Source organism: Notothenia rossii, assembly GCF_949606895.1.
Source record: "Notothenia rossii genome assembly, chromosome: 3".
Lineage (NCBI taxonomy): Eukaryota > Metazoa > Chordata > Actinopteri > Perciformes > Nototheniidae > Notothenia > Notothenia rossii.
Genome location: NC_136901.1, coordinates 91771133 through 91796371, shown reverse-complemented (window position 1 = coordinate 91796371; position 25239 = coordinate 91771133). Strand labels below are relative to the sequence as shown.

The following is a 25239-nucleotide window of genomic DNA, read 5'->3' as shown; positions in this document are numbered from 1 at the left end:
GGAGCTGTAGATTAACATTTGCATGCTTATTGTAGTTGTAAGGGCAAAGCCTGTGGCACCATGGAGCATATGTGTGGGCTGGACCTGTATTTTAAAGGAAAGGAGTGATCAGAGGGTCGAGTTGTCGATTCTTGTTCAGTTTTCATCTTCCTCACCCTCTCAGACTTTGAGTTGCGCACGCTGCTAAAGAGACGCGCTACCATGGAAACCAAACAATGGTGTACCTGTATTAAAGTCAGAGTGGAAACAGTCGTGAGTAAATCTGATTTTGTCAGAAATCGGGAGAAATGAAATCGGGAGGGTTGGCAAGTATGACACACACACACACACACACACACACACACACACACACACACACACACACACACACACACACACACACACACACACACACACACACACACACACACACACACACACACACACACACACACACACACACACACACACACACACACACACACACACACACACACACACACACACACACAATGTTCGTATTTAGTCTCCTGATTTTAAATGCCCTGGTATGGTTTTGTCACCATTTCCATAGCCCCACCAAAAATATTTTCCACCAGCCGCCACTGACTTGTACTGTAGCCTACTGTATATCATATTATTTTTCCGATGGCTTTACTGTATAATCAGTGTAACAGATGAACAGATCGCCACTGGGCTTTCATCTAAACACACAGCCACGTAATGATAACAAAACAAAAGTCGGGGGTCATTGGTCAAGCAACACACCAATCAGAGAGCAGCAGTGAGCACACCTCAGGCTGTGTTTTATATTTGTATTCTTTATTTCTGACGTATTTCACACAAAAAAACTTTAGTGGAAACGTTTTCACTTATATGATTACAAAAAAAAAAACGGCAAAGTGGCATGGATTGCCGATGCGTTGGGGGGGGGGGGGGGGGGGGCACAGTGACTCATTTCGGGGGGGCATGGCCCGCGAATGACCCCCCATGACGCCGACCCTGGCTGCTTGTTAAATGTGTGCGTTATCTCATTGCTTCAGTGGAGAAGAGCTTCAAAACCAACGACCTCAAACCTGTTAGAAATCCCATCCATTAAACTCCTGTTACTGAGTTTTAGGGAGTAGCAAAACCTTTAATAACAACTCAACTGTTGACGCTATAAACATTTATATCTGGCTCTTGAGGGCTCTGAAGTGAAGTGTAATTATTTCACCAAATACATCAATAAAAGTCAATCAATCAATCAATCAATCAATCAATCAATCAATCAATGTTTATTTATATAGCCCAATATCACAAATGTTACATTTGTCTCAGTGGACTTCACAGTTTGTACAGAATATCAGTATGACAATATGAAACCCTCTGTCCTTAGACCCTCACATCCTACAAGGAAACACTTCCAGAGAAAACCCAAAGTTTAAAGGGGACATGGGAGAAACCTCAGTGAGAGCAACAGAGGAGGGATCCCTCTCCCAGGACGGACAGACGTGCAATAGATGCCGTGTGTAAATTGAAAAGATAATTTGCAACATAGGTAGTCCAAATGTTTGGAAATGCATGTGTGTATAATAGGAAGATGAATCCACGAGGATATCCATCCAGGATTTATGATCCAGGACCAAGGCCGTGGGAAGTAGGGGTGCTGAGGCTGCTGCAGCACCCCCTGGTGGATGACAGGGGATCTGCACTTCTACAAGATATAACACTAATATAATACCAAAAAAATGAATTTTCAGCCTTGATGTAACAACATTCATAATTAAGTAAAGATAACACCCTTTTCACCCCGGTTACATTTTCCATTTGCCCTGTACGATGGGCGCTGTAGTGATGAAAGTGGGGGATGTTGGCTTCAGGCGCCCGCAGCTCACAGCCAAAGTGAGAGAGATAGAGAGAGGGGGTGCACCGGTACCGGCGGGGATTGTTGTTAGCTTCGGTTGCGCTAACGGATATAAGAAGCTGTTTCTACAATAATGTGGAGGGAGAGTTCTGTCCTGTCAGACTGAGAGGCTCAGTGAGGTAAAGGACTCTGAGGGCTTAGATAGTTAACTTTAGTCTAAATTATCTCAGTGAGTCTCAAACGTATTGATCACAATTTATGTAAACACATATTTCCAAAGCACACCTTTATAATTATTAGGATAAATAAAAACAGGTTTGAAATCATTCCAATGTATACTATAGGACAGTAAACCAAAAATATCGTTTAAAACTGGAGAGATTTAAAAATATGCATAAATAAATGTTAACTGGTAAAATAAGATATGAATGAATAACAAAAAGAAAATAAGTTACATTTATTTGTTATTGGCTATGGTAGGTTATTGAAAATGTTCACATACTTATTTGATTAATAAAATGCAAACCGATCATTTTCATATGGGTGTTTAGAGTTGTACCCCCTAGATCAGTCTCTAGTAATTGGGCGCTCAAAGTGCACCAGATTAAAGCATTTTACTTTAAAATGTTAAAAATATCTTCCCGGGGGGGCACCCCCGGACCCCCCTAGAGAATGTGAAGTCCACTCCCCAATTAAAACATGTTATAATACTAAATACATTTGAAGCCTTTTTATATAAGCTGTCCACCATGTCAATATGTTTCTCTTTTCATAGTGTATTGGTCTTTTGTAGAGGTCTTTCATTGCCAGCTAAAATATTGCCTATAGGGCAGCACATTGGTCAGAACCAGACCTGGTGTCATCCCCACAGCACCCCCCATTTGAAACATGTTCCCACGGCTATGTCCAGGACCACAGCCACGACTCAAGATCCAGGACTCGCGATCCACGACACAGGACCGCAGGATCATCCATGACTCCGGATCCCGGCGTATATAGACACCAAAAAGAAAGACATTTGGGGAAGCTGGGTTAATCGGAACATGAGAGTACACAGGTACAGACAGAGAGAAGGAAAAGTAAGATGTCCCCTGACAAACTAAGCCTATATCAGCAAAACTAGGGGCTGAATCTAATCAGCCCTAACTATAAGCTTTAAATCACTTCATTTAATTACTTAAAAAAAGACAGTAATAAGTAAAATGGACTGTATTACATTTTGGCAGTAACTTGCCCAACTGGCTAAGAGTAGCAGACACTGAACAGTAACAACCGATTATGACCGAGAAATTATATCATGAAAGTTACGGTGCTTATTAAGCTTTTTAAAACTGTAACTTGCCAAAGTGCTTTGTTTTGAACTTTCATCAGTATTATAATCAAAAAGAGAAATATGAATGTTAGTTTTTACTGAAATGATCAAATAAAGTCAACATTTCACAGTCTTTAGCTACTGAGCTGTGGGGTTTGTTCAACTTTAAAAAGATGTTTGAATGGTGATATACACAGTGATAGATGTTAAGGACTAACGTTTATAATAAATACATTTGTATTGATTTTAAGATATTTTCATACAATCATACGTATTGGGATCATTTGTATTAATGTAGACCGGAGGGAGAGGGTGACGAGCATAAGTTTCACTTTCCTTTTTATTTCAATTCCAACTTTGGTCATGAAGAATATGTTTCTCTCGTTCATAAAGCATTTAACACCATCAGCACGGTGCATAGTCTCTAGATGAATTTACAGTAGTCCGTCGTTCTTGTTATACATCCATGTTGTAGTCCGCTGTATAGAAAACTGTAGTTTCCATAGTTTCCCCACAGCAGCAGACGCACATTTATGACGTCCACTCGTGCATCATAAACACGTCGGATAGTGAAAGTGCAGTCGGATTCTCTAAAGTACCGCAGTCTCTTCTCCTAAGTTCTTTTGAATTCTCTTATCGACTATCCCTTAACCCAGTGACGTTTCACTCAGAGGTCAAGGAATAGACGTTAGGAGCTGATTTTCGGACTATTCGACTGCAACCCTGGGTTATTTTAGGGGGGACACTTCCGCTCCCTCCTCAGAAGCAATCCAGACGATCAACCGGATCCTCTGTTTATTTCACGCTGCTGCACTTTTCTACAGGTCAGTACATGATGAAAATGATCGATGTTAACTTGTGTAAACAAGGTATAATGTTAGAGATATTTAAGAGAGTGTGTCAAAAAAGTTTTGAGCATGTTTGACATAGTATAGGTACTTTTAAAAATACTAAACTGTCGGCAACTATAGATGCCGTTTTCGCGATCTTCAGCCGCACTGCGCCGTGTGTAAATCTGACCTGAGCAAAGGCTCGCAGGCAGGTTTGCCGCTGCGCACGGGTGATATGTTTTGACTCTTGCAGGCACATCGCCTTGTCTTTTTAGTTTATTAAAGCTCCCATGTCATGGCCATTTCCACTGATCTTAATTCCATTGTTGCAGTATACTAAAATAGATTTATACTGTGCAATTTTCCAAACTCACATTGGTTTCGCATACAGCATCTCTGTAAAGTATGTGTATTCACCGGTATTCATTAGGCTTGTTTGAGACAAGCGAGACCTATACAGACCTGCGCAATTTCGATCAACGTCTTGCTAGTGCGTTGCATGATGGTTAGTCATTTTGTCCGACTTGCTCTGGAGGCTCGCCTACATGAGACGTTGAAATCTCGCGGGACAAAGACGCCCACAGCCTTGAGAGCGAGGCGTGGCGAGGCGGCGCAGTTCCTCTCCACGGGCTGCGGAAGCGAAATGCTTGATGGGAAACGACACGTTGTTATCTCGAGCTGAGCGCTCATTGGTGGTTTTTACCACGTGCTGGTGATGAAACTCTCCAATTGGCTGGGCAAAAGTTTGTTGTTGTTTTGTGACAGTTTTACGTCGCCCCCTCCATTAACATTTTTCATCATTGTTCCACAATGTTTATCATCATGAAATTAATATCTATATATGTTATACTATACTTGCACTGCTTACCGTTGTCATACTTTATATATCTTAGCATATTCATACACACTGTTCATACTGCTCACAGGCTGCTGCGTCTATTCATACCCCTCACTGTTTATTCATCATTCAATTCATTCTATATTTTATTCTAGATTGTGTACATTACTTTTCACTTTACTGCTTCTTGCACTCCTGGTTGGAAGCTAAACTGCATTTCGTTGTCTCAGTACCTATAATATGTGCAAAAGCAATAAAGTTGAGCAGGAAGAAATGTATTTACTTAGTACCTATCTGACATTAACGATTAAACACATGTGTGCATTCTTTATAAATGCAAGCCGACTCCGGAGGTGGAGGTATGCACCTTAAAGTTGTTTGCAATCCGCCAAAAAACCGAGAGAAGAAGAAGAAGAAGGCGAAGAAGTAGAAGAAGAAGAAGAAGCAGAAGAAGCCGACTCGGAGCTGTCCAACTTCAGGCGAGCTTTTTGAGACCTCCCCTGGCTGCGATCAGCTATTCTCGTCTACTTTCGAGGCGAGCCGCAACGCGTCTCAAACAAGCCTACTCTCTGCCATTAACGGCTCGTTGGAGCTCTTGCCCCCCCCTCCAAGAGCCCAGTGTGCTCCGATTGGTCAGCTCGGCCACTCTGTTCTGATAGAGAGGCGAAGTCCCGCCCATCTACTTCCGACCCATGGGACCCCGGAAGCGGAAAATTATACATTGACGTCAATGGAGAGAGAAAAGTCATCTTTCGATCCCGTTTGAATTGTGCCACGAATGACACATATGATGTTTGTCAAATTAAAAGAACATTTTGCAAGTCAAAAAAATAAAAATGTGTCGTAAAACTGTGAAGTTACAATTTTTTTTGTGTGAAACCGCTCAGTGAACTACAGGTCTCTGGTCTCGCACAATACGCGTCACCATCACAAAGATGGCTGTCACGTTAGTAAATTTCACCTGTTTCTTTCAGAATGAGGCGAAAAAGTATAAAACGAGGTAAAAATCACTACAAGTCTGGGCATGTTGAGAGCTGTACATACACGAAAGGGAGCGGTTCTGTAAGAGCCAGCATGCGGGACCGGCTTTACAAGGTTTCAGTGAGTAATATGAGTGCAATGTTTAAGGTTAATGTCAGCTAGCTAACAAGGTACACTAAGGTGTTTTGTTTTAGCAACTAGTTTTCTCCTTAAGAACTTCGTGGTGTGTGTGTATGCTGTGGATAACATTAGTGTTCACAAGAACAAGATACACTCCCGTGTTTTGTTTTAGTTGCTCTTCAGATTGAAGCGGCCAGTTCTATATCGACTATATGTGTGATCTCCTTTTTACATCTCGTTGTGTCATTTGAGTTTATTTGCTGTGTGTAGATTCAAGGATTTTGGTTATCTTGTCCAGGGATGCAAACTTGTCACCTTTCGGCGAAATTCTCCGTTTTGAATCCAAAATAGGTCGTTTTTGTGATTCCTGTAGATCTGCAATAAAAATATTTTTGGGGTATGGGAGGGGGTCTGGGACCCGGATTAATGTGCGGCCGCGAGCTTTTTTTATATATTATAATGAAGCGCGAGCTGTGTGCTCGAGTCTTCCTGCCTGTCGGCTCTGCTCATGATGTATAATAAGCCTCTGCTGCTCGGCGATGATGGTCTAGCTTCAGCAGCTACATTACCTACGGTGCGTTCGTTAATATTAACTGTGCGTCCGGAGTCACTGTGGCACAGACTGGACCGCTGGTGAACAGCTGTTAGAACGGGCCGTTCAGGTGTTCACAGTAGAGCTCCCTGTCGGAGCGGCAGAGCGTGATGTGCACTGAAAAGTTTTTTTTTCCCGTCGCAATATTATCGTTGAGCTAGCCAACTAGCATACATTGTCACTATCTGCTAACGTTAGCTTTAGCCTTCGTTTTCTAATCGTTTTTTTCATAGGCTATAAACAGAGGTGGTATAAGTATATATCTTGTAATTGATTAAAAGTAGAAGTACTCAGTTCTTGTACTTGAGTAAAAGTAGAAGTACCAGAGTGTAGGAATACTCTGTTACAGTAAAAGTCCTGCATTCCAAATGTTCCTCAAGTAAAAGTAGAAAAGTATTATTATCAAAATATAGTGAAAGTAGCGACAGTAAAAGTAGTCATTTTGCAGATTGGTCCATTTCAGAATAATATGATATGTTTTATAATGATTGATCATGAATGTGTTCTCAAAGCTGGTAAAGGTGCAGCTAGTTTGAATGACTTTGTATACTGCAGGCAGGGTAGCTTTTGGATTTACTCCAGGTGGAACTAAAGTCTGATTTAACACTTGATTATATTTCACATCATTCATCCACATCTGTAAAGTAACTAAAGGTATTACATACATGTAGTGGAGTAAAAGTACACCATTTACCTCTGAACTGTAGTGGAGTAGAAGTACAAAGTAGCAAAACATTGAAATACTTAAGTAAAGTACAAGTATCTCAAAATTGTGCCCAATTATAGTACTTGTTGAGTTTATGAACTTAGTTACTTTACACCAGTGGCTATAAAGATAGAAAGACTAAGCCTTGCACAGAGGCATGAAAATACATTTTCAAAATGCTCAACAGTGCTGCCAAAATTATAAACTGACTGCTACACAATTAAAATAAATGCTTTTTATATATTTCTATTAGATGTGACTCTATGGCGTTTCTGTTAATATTAACACTGCTGCTTTAGTTGTTCTGACTGCTAAAATCCTCTGTTATTCCTCATTTTAAAGCCGATATTCTGTGGGGTCGGGGGGCTCGGATCCTTGTCACCTTTTTCATACCTGATGAGTTTGCATCCCTGTTGTCAATTTGTTTGGTTATCTAGGCACAGCTGTGTGTGACTCCCTCTGGTACACTGGTATGTGTTTTCCTAATGTAGAGAGCATTGATTAATTAATAAACTACACACTGACTCTAGATCCTGACCAAATCCTTATTTTTTGATCAAATGTTTTTCAAAAAAATGTATTGTATATTATATAACAGCTGCACATCACAGACCGGAGTCTCTGCTACTGTGGACCACGAAGGAGGGGATCATCATCCCCATCCCCAAAGACCCTGCATGGCATGGAAATCTCCTCCTCCTGGAACAATTCTACACCCAGCATATGCTCCCTGTGTTGGCCAGTAGAGAGGAGGACATTTAAATAAACATACTCTTAACACCCTCGGACTCTGCGTTGTGTTTCGTATGTGTGATGGGGTGTTATGCTGAGGGGAGGAAAACAGGACACAGCAGATTGGGATTGTGGTGGAGATGCTGAGCAGTTATTTAATTGTTGCGTGTAATTATTATTATACTGCGTGCTTCTTAGTTATTCCATCTTTTGCTGTAACATGGATCTGTATGTAACTCTATATTTACTTGTTATCTACCACACTTCCTTCTACATCATACACCGTCATTATACATGGTGTATATAGGATATATATTTATTTGTATACATATCTGTAAATTGTATAATTTTATTTTTCGTATTTGGGATTTCTCTTTTGTCCACTCAAATACACTTGGCCCTTTCTCTTTTCCATGTGGAAAATCGCAGCTGCATATTCTGCTTTTCTCATCTGCTCCCTGTCTGCTCTGCTACGATGAGAAAATTATATAATTAATTACTAATAATCATTTAAACCTGTTATTACCAATATTTCACAAATTCTTCATGTAAACTTAAGAGTACAGCTGTATGTTGAGTATGTCAACTTTGCTTGGTTCATCTTACTGGGGGGGGCAGCTACATGGATGTCAGTGCAGTCCACAATAATTTTGCAGCTGAAGGCAGAATGAATTTATTATTGACTCAGAATGAAGCACAACTTCATGTCATACAATACATTGACTTTATTTGTAATTGTGTAAAAAAATATGAATATTGATTAGCAAGCAGGACCTGCAGGAACAGAGAATGGTGATGGATGGAGCTGGGAAGAGAGAAGAATAAAGAAAACAGATCAACTTTATTATCGGATATTAAAAATTCAATTTCAAAACAAGTTGCCGCTCCTACAGTTTTCTAGTATGTAAAGATGATTTCACATGACCAATGGAAAATATCCCACTCAATACATGTGTGTCTCTGAGGGGTATATTGTGCCTTTGATGTATATAAATAATATACCATAACCAAATACTATTACGTACAGTGGAAATCAGGTTGCCAGAGCAGGTCAGACCAGTGTGCATGTTCCTCAGGGTCTCAGCAGTTACAGGTGAGGTAAAGAAAATAAAAGAGAAAAAGGTCAGTAACAACACTAAAGTAACAACACTGAATAATTATCTCTTTTAATAATTTTCTCTCAGTAATCACTCAACTACTGTCTTTCCAACAAACAGATTGACTCACTCTCAATATCATCACAATGAAACACGTGCAGAAGAATGTCATGCAAAGCTGCCTGCCTGCCTTCCTTCCTTCCTTCCTTCGACTCTCCCTGAACTGCCTGATCTTTTAATGGTCAATGTTAACCATTTGTGCAGATAGCATTAAGTAGAAAAGATCGCTGATACTAATGTGTGGTTAGCCTACCTCCCGCCCCCTTAGCACCTGGTGGAGGGGGCGATAGGCTACTCTTCAAATGTTTCACAAAATACTTACCATCATGACTACTCTTACTGTTTAACATTTTGGTTTACTTCATGTTAAGGCTAATACAAATGACAAGGCTAAGTAATGTAATATAATGCTAACTAACATGCTCGCTACTAGCTAGGTAGCTAACTTGACTATGTTCCATGCAAAACATGTATATTACCTGATATGTTTGGTCCAACGTCTCCTGGTCCTTTCATCAGACGGGAAGCGATAGAACGAGCAAGTGGTATGATCTCTTTTGTGATTACAACCTCGTACAAAGCACACAGGCATCTTGTAAAAGTGAATTTATTGGAGCAATCTCTTATATTTATTGGAGGGAACAAATCAGTCTTCTTCTTCCTCTTTGCTTTGCGAGTCACAACCAGTCTTGGAGCATTATCGCCTATGACATCACTTACGCGACCCAGAATGCATTTGGGATTTGTAGTCTTTCTAGTTGCGTATTATTCATAGTCTTATATTTCAGCATTTTTACGACAAACTGTGACTTTTTTAGCATGGAAATTATTGTTTAAGATTGACAAACATCATATGTGTCATTCGTGGCACAATTCAAACGGGATCAAAAGATAACTTTTCTCTCTCCATTGACTTCAATGTATAATTTTCCGCTTCCGGGGTCCCATGGAGGCTCCCGGAAGGGGAGGGACTTCGCCTCTCTATTAGTCAACCACCAGAGAGGCTCCGCCCATGTCTAACAGTGCTTTTTTCGGCTCGCTCTGAGCGGAACATCAGGCGTCGGTACAGCCGTATATTTTATACGCTAACTAACCAAACTGTAGCTACAACTGTTGTTATAGAAGAGTACGTTATTTTTACCTGTAATAAACTACTACTGTTTGATGAAAAATCAAATCATGGTTTGCTATATATGAATGATAGGAGCAAATAATTCAGGGAAGAAAGGCTACTAAGTATTTCCATCAAACTTTATTTTTAGAAATGTAAAAACATGAACATGTGTGTAAATATACATATATACCATCCATTCCTCCCCTTATAGGCGTTTTCGGCATCTTGCATATCGCAGTTTTGTAAGCTGCTACTGGGGCTTTTTAGGACGAGGCATCAGAGTGGTCATCCCGTGTGTTTGTTGTCCGCCTGATACGCCAGGAGTTTCCTGATCTGGCTGGACGAAATCAAATGCAAATCACAAAATATTAGAGAAACTTAGTTGATTTAGATTCGTTAGTAGTAGTTGTGGTAGGAGTGTGTATCTTTCTAATCTATCTATCTAATCAACACAGTTAGCTTGCCAGCTAATATGCTAACCTACGTTTGCTAGTTGTTCAGTGTAATATGCCAATCTACTATGAACAACAGCTAGTCTAGGCTAGCAAGAAAATGTTTACAATTGCAATCTTATACGGGTAGTCTGCTACGTTCGGTCATTCATTGTAGCTGGCATGAAAACAATGTTTTCCCTAGCATGTCTAGCTCTAGGTAGCCTTCTTGTTTAGCTATGTAGCATACACGCTATGAACGGTAGCATACACACCAGGAACGCCAACTATAATGTACTGACCTTACTGTAAATCACCCGGTGTATACTGTCTATGAGTATTTCGTTTGTGATTGCAGACATTCTCCAGCTATGAGATACATGCAAGCATGGCCGTATCTACCATTGAGGTCACCGAGGTCCGGACCTCGGTAATATTTTTCGAGCTGTGTATAACAAAACTTGTGAAATAATTGCACTAAACGGGGTTCTTTGTAGTACTTCCATTTACTGCCGATGGGGGCGCTGCATAACTACGTAGCCTCGATTAAAGCAAACAGAAGAAGACGACATGTATCAACAAACCACCGCAGCCCGGACTTGTATCGGAGCAGCGGAGGAGTGATGAGGTATCTAGAGATCTGAGTCCAGCGGGCTGCTTGTGTTTCTATTCATCAGGACATCATATGACCAGCAGATCCTGTGTGAACGCTCTACGTTAGTCAGTGGACGTCCGACAACATGCATGCACACTAACTTATATTGCAGCTATAGGCTATACTTTGGTTTAAATTAAGTGAATAAACTAACTAGAGAGCTAAAGTTAATTACATTCATCCAATGTCAGAAGGATGACCTTTTAACAAACGTTGTAATGCTTTTCTTTCATTTCAATTTGAGTAAAACAATGGAGATATAACATTGTATTGTTTTCTTTTTACGCTGACTCAGATATAATGAAAAGACTACGCCAGTCGAAGCTCAGCTTTGGTAAGGAAGAGACAGGACAGGCAGAGAGAAAGAGAGAGAGAGAAAGTGATGGAAGTCAGGGAGGAACTGCAGGTACAGTCACACAAAAGAATGTAGGCTTAATAACCCCATCCATCCATCTATCTATCTATCTATCTATCTATCTATCTATCTATCTATCTATCTATAACAATAGTCTTAATTTACAATAGGCATAATTGTAAAACAACATACATCTATTGCAGGTATGATGTCATAATAACATACAATTGTATAAAACACAATTTGCTTACATCTTTGTTCTCTTTTGAGAATCAAACAAAGCAGATTTAAATGACAAAAAGAATGCAAACAAACAAGTGAAATAAACTAAATTGCTGAATTGCTTTTAATTCACTGGCAGGAGCGACAAGTGAGGAGGAGCAAACAGTGAACAAGGAGAGAGAGATTGAACAAAGAGAAAGAGTAGAGGACAGAGAGAGTAGTGAACAGGAAGAAGACAGAGAGACTAAAGAAGATGTAAGAGAGGCTGCGGAAATGGAATATGGAAAGGAGAGAGACAAAGGAGAGAGACATGGAAAATTCATGTTGACAATGTTTTCTGATCATTTTAGCCTCTTCTGCATGTCCAGATCATTAATAGTAACAATCAACTGATTCTTATGCATTACATTTTCAAAAATAATTGATGCTGACATTGTCAGCCCACTGACATGGTTTGAAATCAATATATTATCCAATGTGTGACCCCCCACAGGACTTAAAAAGCACCTAACTAGAACATGAAAATCACCAAAATCTTGGGGGGTGTCCCCCGAACCCCCCTAACATGTTTGGACCTCGGTATTTAGGAAATCCTGAATACGGCCCTGCATGTAAGGCCATCTGCTAACATTGGAGTTGATATATGGAAACGCTAGCAACTTAGTTAGCCCAGTTAGCAATGCTCGCACACACACAGACAGACACACACTGCTGGAGGAGCAGACAGGCTTGGCGATACAGCTAGAACAAGCGAAACTCATCCTGACCACACACAAACACTCACAGCCGAAGTAAAAACAATAAGTGTGGCAAAATGGCAAAAATATAATAACATTTTGAGATTTGGGGATATTTATCTCCCATTCTTTCACTTTTTCTGACATTTTCAACACCAAACATGTCGTTAATGTCTCTGTTTAGTGAACTACAGCAATTTGAAAGCCTGTACATTATTTATATCACACTTTATCAGTAGAAAAATGCAGGAAATGACTTTTTTAATGCAGTATTTACTATTTTCTGATATATTGCGCAACACAAAGATATTTCGCTCTGTGCAAACCTTTGACTCTAATATGTCAACAAGATGAAACTGAGGTTACCTACTGTAACTCCAGCTTCTATGAGTATTGGCGTATTCCTCTAAGGCTATCGCTATTGGGTAATCCCCCTGCGCACCGGCGCAGCACTGAAAACACTTGTAGTCCACGCCCACCCGCAAGGTGGGCCCCACCCTCGGGCCTCCTTCCGGTATAAATAGGAAGGTGGCCCGACAATCTGCTCCCATACCAAATAACTTTTCTTCAGCTATTCGTGGAGCCAGTGGGGCCCAGCGCTTAGAGGGCTGCGCCATTTACTCATAGAAGCTGGGGTTACAGTAGGTAACCTCAGTTCTATTTCGTATATGGCTTCGCCCTCTAAGGCTATCGCTATTGGGTTAAGGGCGAAGCATGATGTAGTCTGCGCCCCACTGGGTCCGCCCGGCACTAGAAGCACAGACATACCTGCTCAATAACACCCCCCTGCCTGTTGTGCCATGCGTAATGGCGCATAACCCTCCCTGGAATATAGCATAACATGAATATTTTCCATGAGGGGATGAAGGCTGGGAACAATACATACCTGCCGCTGTGAGAAAGTAGAGACGAAGGTCATACTTTGCCCAGTGACAAAAAGAGGGGGAGCAGCAGCTCTCTGCGTGCAGACAGGCAGGAGAGCGCACAGCTGGGTTCCTGATATCACTCACTCTGACCAGGCACTCCTTACAAAATGTGTCAGAGGAAAAAGGAACATCCCTCCTATAAGAGGGGAAAAGGGCCGCTCTCCGTGTGCCGAGAGGCAGGAGAGAGAGAGGCGCACAGCTGGATCCCTGACGTCACTCACTCTGACAGGACACTCCGTACAGGGTGCGTCAGAGAGGAATGGGAGACATCCCTCAAATACAATTGGATAAACGAACAGGAGGAAGACCAAGATGCAGCAGTGCAAATGTCTTCCACTGACATTCCTCCGTGCAAAGCCGTGGAGGAGGACATTCCTCTGGTGGAGTGCGCATTGATGTTCTCCGGGGGCTCCACCCCAGAGGAGACATATGCCTGTGACACAGCCTCACACAACCTGTGTGACAGCCGCTGTGCAGACAGAGGCTGCCCGATCGAGCGCTCTCTATAATGCACAAACAGGCGCTGAGAACGGCGCAAGCCAGCCGTGCGCGCCACCTAGCAGGACAGCGTGCGCACAGGACAGAGGAGATGAGACGCGGCTTCTTCCTCCGACCTGTGAGGAGGGGGAATAAGCCAGCCAGGGTGATCACTCTTGACCTAAAAGAGTTGTGATGGCCTTAGGCATGAAGCCGGGTTAGGGCGTAAAACAGCTGAACTGCCATCTCCTTGGGTCCGGAGGCATGACGGAGCCACAGAGAGAGCAGACACATCACTCACGCTTTAGCTGATAGAGCCAAAAGTAATACTACTTTGGCTGACAACAGTTTAAGGGGAACCTGGTCTAAAGGTTCAAATGGGGCTTTGCTTTAGTGCGCGTAACACCAAAGCCAAATCCCACTGAGGCGCCAGTGTGCGTGTCACAGGTCTGAGTCTCCGTTACTCCTCGCATAAAACGGCTGCTGCGTTCTGCGAGCCCCTCTGTTCAATTCTCCGGGAATATACATTGCTCTGATGGAGAGCAACGTGTGTGCGCGCCCAGAACAGCGGCCGCCTGACTGCGTTCAGAAGCTGCGCAGAGCGTACTACTCCCTGGCGATTGAGGTAGGCTGCCGTGGCCGTGGCCTGTTGTCTGTGCAAATCAACACATGTCTGATTGTACAGCAACAGGGCGCAGTGCGGCAATACTATGGCGTTATATTTGTGCCTCTATCCTGAGCACGCAATGAAACATGTTGAGCATAGAAAATGCGATTGAGCGCGCACTTGAACATTTTTGAGCACAGAGAAATATATTTTCTCTCATAAAACTCCTGCTCCGTCCGCAAGCAGACCGCTGCACGCGCTCTTTCTCCCTCGCTCGCTCGACCTCTCCAGCCTGTGCGCGCTCAGCTTTGCCTGCGTTCCTTCAAGTTCTCACAGCGTTACAAATGTGCCACAAAACCAACCAATCGGAGAACTCGAGAAGGTCCATTCTGATTGGCTGGTCGTCTCCAATCATATCTTCTATCTGAGATGAGAGAGGGATTTTCGGTTGCCATCAGGCTGTTGACGTTCTTATTACACATCCGTCGTTGACATTTACAGGACATGACAGACTTGAATGAAGAGAATAGTACGCCACAGTGTTAGGTGAGTTATACATTTCTAGTTTTCTGATATCACGTTATTTACAATGCCTGAGTTTGCTAGCCGGCGACATAGCTATAGGGGTAGTTTAAGCAAACAGCTAAGAAGCCGTAGCCTACATGTACATGAACCCTTCTGAGGTATTGATTACTTGCTGTAAGCATTAGAGGTGGCAGAATGACAAACATGTTTCTCTCTCTATCACAATTTTGGGTTGACCAGAACCTGGACCAACTTCTGTTTCCTGTTCTACAATGGGCATAGAGCTTGCGTTAATTTTCAACCGGACAACTAAACAGATTATGCTAGGATACCGGATAAAGTTAGCAACACACGTTAACCATGAACAGCCTTTTAATCCGTTCTCTTAATGTTATTTCAACCAAACGTTGTGGAATTAGAGAAAAGGGGCTTCTAAACTTGCTTTTATCCGGGGTGGAGGGAGTTAAATATTAGTTAAATATAACATTGGGACGTGTGGTTGTAGTGGGTGGAGGTGGTGAAATGAGGATATCCATTTTAGAGTTCAAGCTAGTATATTATAGTTAACGTTACACAATAATAAGGAAGAGAGCTATTTTTGTGATACATCGCTATTGATATGGATTTAGAGTGGATATTTGAGACATCCACACAGTAAACAAAAACGTAACTTACGGGTGAGTGTTTTTAGCAGAGCCATATGATGTCCTTGTGATTCTGTTGATTATTACCTCTCTGTATTATGTTGCAGCTCAGCTGATGTTGGATTGATGGCAAAGGGAGAGGGACTTAAGTGAGAGTGAAAACACAAGGTAAGTTTCAAATAGGTCAGCAATTTCCCATCCTATGGTTGCTACATGTATCTAACCCTTTCTCCTGTCTCCCTCTCTCAGCACAAGAACCCCAGGGGGATTCAATGGAGCCTGAAGACCTGCAATGAGACCCTCACCCTGCACCTGAGTCTCAACTCCCAGAGTTTTGCAAGCCTCTCCCTGTTCCTTATTTTGATTAAACAGACGTTAAGCTTCCCAATGGTGTGGTCTTTGTTTTGTGAAAAATATGATCCCCTCACATGTGTTGTTTCTGTTGTTGTCTTTTGTGATGGTTTGTGACTTGAGCCAGCCATTCTTTCCTCCTCTCTGTGTCAGTGGGGAAACTTTACATGTGTACTTCTTTCTCTGAGCGCTTGGAGCATCCCCAGGCAGCACAGCAAACCATGGGGGAGACGATATGCCAGGACAACACAAAGGAAAAGGCACAGACAAACTGCATGATATGCTATTCAATGTTTATTGAATTCCATTTATTTACATGGATGTTCCTAAAACAACACATTTAACATCATGCTGCTGCTGCTGCTAGTGCTTTGACTCAGTTGACAATCATTGATAGGCACCTGTCGGTCTCCTGTCCTTTCTGAATGTCATAAAGATTACATTAGTACTTTAGATTACTTATGTCCTCAATTACCATGGGATTGCTGAAACCACCATGAATTAAAGAAATGGTAGAAATTAATCTAATCAGAATTTTGAAACCTTCCTTCCCATCCCCTCCCTCTAAATATATCAATAAACATTAGGATGTGATGCTCCTGACTACCATACAGGTTTAAGAAGATAATATTTGTTTTAAAGAATTCAAAGCAATAAACAACAGGCTCTTTAACCAAGGCAACGTTAGCCTAACATGTATATGTTAACAGGTAAGATAGCTGTTCACACTGTATATTTTCTACTTTTTGTAATGCTATGTTATTTCTATTTAAGATGTTTACATTTTCGATTGTTTAATTCTAGTCTTTTAACTTTCTAATGTACAATGCCTTGTCTTTTGCTGCTGCAGCGTAAACATTTCGCCAATTGGTATCAATAAAGTACTTCTTATTTTATATTAATCCTCAAATATTAGCACATTTTACTTTAAAAAAAACAAAACACATTGATGTAACTACATTAATATCGATATGTTGTATAAATATTGCAAATCAGAACTTTTGACCACTAACTACCAAAAATTGCATTTCTATCCTGTCATTAATGCATTCAAATCGTGATTCAAATGGCCCGCCGCGAACTTCCGGGGAACTATTGAGTCTCCCTGAACCACGTGACGATCAAGCATTTTGGACTTCCGCTGTCGCAACTGGCCGCTGGACCAGCGAATCAGAATTGACCTTCTCGAGTTCTCCGATTGGTTGGTTTTGTGGCACATTTGTAACGCTGTGACAACTTGAAGGAGCGCAGGCAAGGCTGAGCGCGCACAGGCTGGAGAGGTCGAGCGAGCGAGGGAGAGAGAGCGCGTGCAGCGGTCTGCTTGCGCACGGAGCACGAGTTTTATGAGAGAAAATATATTTCTCTGCTCAAAAATGTTCAAGTGCGCGCTCAATCGCATTTTCTATGCTCAACATGTTTCATTGCGTGCTCAGGATAGAGGCACAAATATAACGCCATAGAATACTTCCCAAACCGGACAACAGCTCCAGCACATTTACCTCTGACGCACGGGGTCGATGCGCGGGCGAATGAACCACCTCTGGAGACTCCTCCTGTAGGGGAGTCCCAGGAGGATCCCCACGTGACCAGCTGACGTCATGCTGAGCAGCTGTATCACGGAGAGGGCCTGCGGGATGTGACACGCCGGAGAGGGAGCTGTCAGTTCCTCCACTCGCTGCCACGAGAGCCGCGCTCTGTTGGCTGAGTTTAATTCCACTCCCAGATAAATGGATATCTGAGAGGGAAGAGGACAGCTCTTCTTCAAATTCATTATGAGAACCCAGGCTTTGACAGATGTGATACGAGATGTAACGTCTGTAAAGCGACTTCCTCCCTGGAGCGAGCCAGCAATAGCAGGTCATCCAGATAAAACCACATCCTGGTGAACACATTCCAGCATCTGTTTGATCGTCAGCATGTGGAACACTGACAGATCAAGGATGGGTCTCACTCCCCCGTTTTTTTCCCGGGATTCAGAAAATAACGGGAGTAAAAAACCCTGTTTTCCCTCCCTTTTGGAAAAAATGCCTTTTTCAACAGGAGTTCCTGCAGCGCTGAATAGAGCGCAAGACACTGTTCCTGCGATGACAGGAGTGTTTCTTTTATCCCATGGAACTGCGGGGGGAGAGGCTTCTCTGAGATATGCTGTAATGGTCGTCATGGTAACGAGCAACACCATTGCCCTCGTTGCTCGTTGCTTGCGCTTCTTGAGGCCAGGGAAATACACATATTTACACATGGCGCTCTCCAAGAAGAGGAAAGTGGACATTGAACTTTTAAGCCTGAGTGGACTCATTCATGTTCATCCTGCCCACTGGGAGCTCAGAACCGTGTTTCTCATTTGTTCAGAGACCGTTAAAAGTGCTAACACGCCACTATGAGACAAAACACAAAGTGACCAAACATTCCCTCTCAAGTCAGAAGTGAGGTCACAAAAAATAAGCAGTCTCAGAGCCCGATATGATCAGTCAACAGGATCAACATTAAAACTAAATATCGTTCCAGGGCAGACTAACCGAGGCTAACCAATGAGCACATGTGTGTATGAGAATGGCCCTGACACCATTTCAGCCCAGATTTAAACTCCTGGCAGGACAAGCTCCAGCTCAATTCTCGCACTGAATAAAAAAAGTGAGTGAGGGACTGCAATATAAGAGGGAAAGAAAGAGAAACTTTAAAACGGTTCAATTGTTATGATGTGTAAAGACTGGTATTGTTCTATAATCGTCTGAAACTGTTGAGTCATGATGTGAAACGGTTAACAAAGAAAAAGGGAAACTCAAGCTGCTGCTACACTTTATTTGATTTATCTAAAATTAAACACTTTTAAGATGCACATATTTTCAAAAGCTATTTTATTTATTTTCTCTATTTTATTTTTCAAATGCAGCCCGAGAGGAACATTACACATATCCACAGTATTTACTGTATATCTGTATAAGTTCAATGTTCATTGACAATAAATATTGTTGTTTTTTTAATTGTACTTTCTTTATTTGATTGGCAGTCAGCTGTTGATTACATGCAGATGTTGATAAAGCTACTTCAATATATATCACACTAATTCATGAAGCAACTTAGACATTTTGATGTTCCGGACCTTTGCATGGGGATTACCTAATTTGGGCGCGCACATTTGCCGCTCGCAAACCTACCTCTTTTGGATTTGGAAAGGTTGGCATGTACAGTATGTGAAGGGGGAATCTAACTATATACAGAATATGTTTTTGTTGATCCTGGCTAGAAACATGTTCATTTTCTGATGTTAAGTTGGACATTTTAAAATAGGGTCTACGGGAATTGCTCCCATCTGCATCCATCGCCTACAGTTTGCAGCATTGGGCTTCACCGCACTGTCCCGGAGTTCGCCGCTTGGCTCTGATAGGCCAGAAGTCGGTTTGATTGAATTCGGGCTCGATTGCTTGTCCTGTCTGAGTAGCCCGGATGATGTTGCATCTCAGTTTTGGACATCGAATTTTAAACACCAACATTTTTTACGTCAAATTTTATACACCAAAATTGTGCATTCAAATTTGTTTCCCTTGAATTTTTGGGATCTGAATTTGACTATTCCATTTTTTTTTACTTAAATTGTTACATTTTTATTTCACATAGGTAAATTCGGAACAAAAAAATTCAGATACATGATTTTCAAAGTAATTATTTTCCATGCTATAAATTCGGTGTCTGATCAAATTCAAATACTTCTGTCTCTTGTTTGCTTCCATATTGCACATGTGATATTATACAGAATGTGTTGGGAAGTATAAAACTGTGTCACACACTAGTGAGTGAAATACATGTTTAAGTTGGGAATGATGCTGCACTTGAGGTACAGTAATTGACTGTGACATAGACGGATAACTTAAATCGAGGAATGTGGTATGTTTATTTAAAGGTCCCATGTCATGGCCATTTCTACTGATCATAATTCCATTGTTGAGGTCTACTAAAATAGATTTATACTGTGCAATTTTCCAAACTCACATTGGTTTCTCATACAGCATCTCTGTATAGTATGCATATTCACTCTCTGTCCTATACGGCTTGTTGGAGCTCCTGCCCCCCCCCCCCTCCCTGTGAGCCCAGTGGCTATACCCAAGGAATAAACAATGAAAAAAAGAGAACTCTCCAACGAGGCGTTCTGGGGCAGCATAGACAGGTCTTCTCTGTGTTAGAATGTTACTCCCTACAGGGTGTACTTTGAGGGTTGTGACTCTGCAGACCGTTTACATGCAGAACAACCTTCATAACACACAAGGGGACGGGTGATAACCGGAAAAGCATGACATGGGACCTTTAAGTAAAGCTATTTGTATGTAACTGTATGTGTACTGTGAATTTTGAATGAGAAGCAATCCAGACGATCAGCCGGATCCTGTGTTTATTTCACGCTGCTGCACTTTTCTGTTTTCTACAGATGTATTTATTGTTGCTGTGGTACCCAAGCTTTTGGGACAAGTAACATAAACAAGAGCAGGCGGAGCAGAGCTTGTTTCTATTCTGGGAAAGTGAAACCGACTTCGCTTACAAGGAGAGGTGAAATGGCGCAGCAAGAAAATCGGCTTGACCAAAAGATAGTCAGCTGTTCGATCTGTCTGGATCTACTGAAGGAACCGGTGACTATTCCCTGTGGACACAACTACTGCATGAACTGTATTAAAAGCCACTGGGATGGAGAAGATGAGAATCAAATCTACAGCTGCCCTGTGTGCAGACAGACCTTTGCACCAAGGCCTGTCCTGGTGAAAAATACCATGCTAGCAGAGTTAGTGGAGGAGCTTAAGAAAACTGGACTCCAAGCTGCTCCTGCTGATCACTGCTATGCTGGAGATGAAGATGTGGGTTGTGATTTCTGCACTGGGAGGAAACTGAGAGCCTTGGAGTCCTGTCTGCAGTGTGTGGCCTCATACTGTGAGAAACACCTCCAGCCTCATTATGAATCACCTGCCTTTAAGAAACACAAGCTGGTGGAGCCCTCCAAGAAGCTCCAGGAGAGCATGTGCTCTCGCCATGAGGAAGTGAAGAAGCTGTTCTGTCGCACTGATCAGCAGTGTATCTGTTATCTCTGCCCTATGGACGACCATAAAGGCCACAAGACAGTTTTGGCTGCAGCGGAAAGGACTGAGAGGCAGAGAGAGCTGGAGGGGAGTCGACTAAACATCCAGCAGGGAATCCAAGACAGAGAGAAGGAGGTGAAGCTGCTTCAGCAAGAGGTGGAGGCCATCAATGGCTCTGCTGATAAAGCAGTGGAGGACAGTGAGAAGATGTTCACTGAGCTGATCCGTCTCATGGAGAAGAGAAGCTCTGATGTGAAGCAGCAGGTCAGATCCAAGCAGGAAACTGAAGTGAGTCGAGTCAAAGATCTTCAGGAGAAGCTGGAGCAGGAGATCAGGGAGCTGAAGAGGAGAGACGCTGAGCTGCTGAAGCTGTCTCACGCAGAGGATCACACCCACTTTCTGCTCAACTACCCCTCTCTGTTACCTCTCAGTGTTTCCAAACACTCCTCCAGCATCAAAGTCCGTCCTCTGCGCTACTTTCAGGACGTGACAGCGGCTGTGTCAGAAGTCAGACATAAACTACAGGACGTCCTGAGAGAGGAATGGACCAACATCTCACTGATGGTGAGTGAAGTGGACGTTTTACTGTCACCACCAGACCCAAAGACCAGAGCTGAATTCTTAAAATATTCACGTGACATCACTCTGGATCAAAACACTGCAAACACACAGCTGCTATTAACTGAGGGGAACAGGAAAGCTACATTCACGAGTCAACGTCAGATATATTCAAGTCACCCAGACAGATTCACAAAATGGCCTCAGGTCCTGAGTAAAGAAAGTCTGACTGGACGTTGTTACTGGGAAGTGGAGTTGAGAGGGTGGGGAGTTTGTGTAGCAGTTGCATACAAGAACATCAGCAGAGCAGGGGGTTCAGATAAATGTTTATTTGGAGTCAATGATAAATCTTGGATGTTATATTCTGACATTAACAATTATAGCTTTTGGTACAACAACATCAAAACTCCCGTCTCAGGTCCTCGGTCCTCCAGAGTTGGAGTGTATCTGGATCACAGAGCAGGTATTCTGTCCTTCTACAGCATCTCTGAAACCATGACTCTCCTCCACAGAGTCCAGACCACTTTCACTCAGCCGCTACATGCTGGACTTCGGTTTGATTTAGTATATTTTGGTGGCACTGCAAAGTTCCGCAACCTCAAGTAGGCAGAACTAATTTAAGCCGAGCTCAGTCAGCATGTCAAATGTTGGCATTCTACACTTCTGCAAACCATGGATACGTTGAGTTTCAACATTTTTGATTTCGGTAGTGTAATTATGTTAAGTCAATTAACTTTTGGGTAAAATAACTACTGAGGTAGGGTTACTGAAGTACGAAGAAGTATTGTGTTTGGTGTTCCTGCAAGAATGAAACTGCTGATTTTAGAACATATTTTTGGCTCAGAAACTTTATAATAATTATTAACTTTTACAATCAATAAGGAGATGATTCATTGTTTTCTTTTTCTAACTGGGGTTCTGCTCAAACAAAGTGATTGTGTGGATTACATTATTGCATTTTTATAGACTTACTTATGGGAAATGTGAACAAACTTGACAGGATGAATAAGATAAGATAACATGGACTTATGTTGATCCCCGTCGGGACGTTCAGGTTAAAGCAGCAACAGATTAAGAGAAACACAGAGTACACATGAGAATATACACAAGGATAATAAAAAAATATGTACGAGTTAAACTCTGATCAGGTGAATGTGCAAATGATATGTGATCGGGATTAAATATATATACTATACTATATTTTAGATTTGCAGGTACCAGTGCGAGTGAAAGTTTTATGTGCATACAGTGTAACTATTATTAATTATTAAACAAAAGGAACAAAGTATTGTCTTGTCTTCATTTAGGGTATCCTTTGAGGCTGATTGAGAACATGTGAAGCTAATATGAGAGTTACACTGAAGCACTTTTCCTATATATATAGTCCGTGTTGCCCAGCGACAGCCCCAAAACATCACTGCTCTAGAGGAGATCTGCATGGAGGAACGGGCCAAGATACCAGCAACAGTGAAAACCTTGTGAAGACTTACAGAAAACGTTTGACCTCTGTCATTGCCAACAAAGGGTAAATAACAAAGTATTGAGATTAACTTTTGTTATTGACCAAATACTTATTTTCCACCATCATTTGCAAATAAATTCTTTAAAAATCAGACAATGTGATTTTCTGGATTTTTTTTTCTCATTTTGTCTCTCATCGTTGAGGTATACCTAGGATGAAAATTACAGGACTCTCTCATCTTTATTAAGTGGGAGAACTTGCACAATTGGTGGCTTACTAAATACTTTTTTCCCCACTGTATATGTCAATATGTCTAATCCCAATGTGTATGAAATAATACTCTGAATCTGTAAAGTGCCTATAGCTGTTTAATAAATGTAATGAGTATAAAGAAGAATGTTGGCTTTCTTTGAGTTTCTAATGTTGATACTTCCAGTGGCTGTTTTGAATAGAGTTTTAATTAAAGTGCTCAAAAGCAGTTTTAATCTGTATTTATTCTACTTTAAACTTGATTTCTTCTGCCGTCTGCTTTTTACGTTCTAAGGTAAGCGGACATGAAACTATTCAGCAAAACTATAAATAATAATCTAAGTTAATTAGTTTTTAGGATAATACTTCAGAATCTTAAAATCCCTGCTAATTGTGCTAAATTCAACACTGGAATCAAGAAAATATTAATATGTTTGCATGACATTAGTTATTGATATTTTGCTGTCACTTAAAGGTGGGGTAGGTAATTTTGGAGAAACCAGCTCGAGTACGCTCAAATTTGAAAATACACACCCGGAACAAATCTGCCACTTTCTTACAGAGCCCCTCCTCCAACACACACGAACGTGCACATGACCAATGAGGGCACGAGATAAGTTTGTGCACAGATGGAAGGCTGACAGGCAGGTAGGCCATCCAGTTACTTTAGCCGGGCCGGCTCAGATGATTGCTCGTGCTTTTTACAGTACCACGGCTTCCACAGATGAGATTTTGTTATGGATTTTTTGTCAAAGCACTTCAGATATTCATTGCTATCGGGATGTTAAGAGCATTCCATGGAATATAACAAAGTGTGTATCTCGAGCCGGTTTCTCAAACTTACCTACCCCACCTTTAATTATACGTTTAATACATTTAAGTCAAGCTAATGCGACCTGCCCCACCGGGGCACGGTTCGGTGCATGCAGTCACACGACGAATACGCCTTTTTTTTTACGAGTGGGCAACACGTCTGTCATTCAGGGCAGTATCCACTACACTATATATAATCCAGGGGGCGGTATTGCGCCTAAAAGCTGGGAATAAAGTGTTGAGTTCCATATTAAACAGGTCCATATTAAAAACACCTCCTCCGACTCCCATTCATCGGCTCTACACTGGTGTCCCAGATGTTTCTGAGATAGATTCCAAAGACTTAGTGAACGTGGCAGATTGCTGTGTTTTTATTAAACTGCCTGAGTTTTGGGAGCATGCCGCTACGCCGTGGTTCGCACGCGTGAAGGCGCACAGGGCAAACACGAGATGGTTAAAGTTCATCAACTTAAGACATTTGGCTTATCTGCTAAGGAGAGGGCTCGCCAGATTTACGAGATTCAGGGCCTAGGGGACACCAAGCCGTCCCAGCTCATGGAGAAGATGCTGGATCTGCTGGGGCGGAAGATCCCTGGATCTGGTTTGTGGAGACTATCCTGCACCACTTGCCACCCGGTTTCCTGGAGACCCAGCAGCCCGGTGCGGATGGTCAACACGTTCTCACTCCCAACCCGTCACATGTTGACGGTCGGTCAGGGCCCCTCCCCGTCACCCTATTACGCACAGGATACCCCTTGAAAGTCAGTTTTCAACGGGCAGGGCGTCCCATTGACTTGCATAGAGCTCCCTGAACGTTGGTAATAGACGAGTTCCATTCTCAAAGCGTTTATCAACCTATTTCTTACTCAATATCAAGCCACACTTATTGTTTTTACTTCTTTATTTTAATTGAATAATGTAGGGACTTTTGTTGCCGTCAGTTAGGGGAAGAGTAGGGGC

The 25239-nt window shown here is 42.1% G+C and overlaps 1 protein-coding gene and 1 long non-coding RNA gene across 2 annotated transcripts; one reads left to right on the top strand and one right to left on the bottom strand.

Annotated features, from left to right (window-relative positions):
* The first annotated feature begins 3820 nt into the window (after nucleotides 1–3820).
* LOC307031452 (tripartite motif-containing protein 16-like) lies at nucleotides 3821–23331 on the top strand. Its single transcript, XM_079668581.1, has 2 exons — nucleotides 3821–3961; nucleotides 20558–23331. Exon 2 carries the CDS (start codon nucleotides 20682–20684, stop codon nucleotides 22359–22361), a length of 1680 nt encoding a protein of 559 aa, XP_079524707.1. The 5' UTR covers nucleotides 3821–3961; nucleotides 20558–20681; the 3' UTR covers nucleotides 22362–23331.
* On the bottom strand, nucleotides 10327–11377 carry LOC307033911. Its single transcript, XR_013806705.1, has 2 exons — nucleotides 10941–11377; nucleotides 10327–10544 (listed from the first exon to the last, which is right to left on the bottom strand). It is a non-coding gene; the product is annotated as an uncharacterized lncRNA (long non-coding RNA).
* Nucleotides 23332–25239: the final 1908 nt, after the last annotated feature.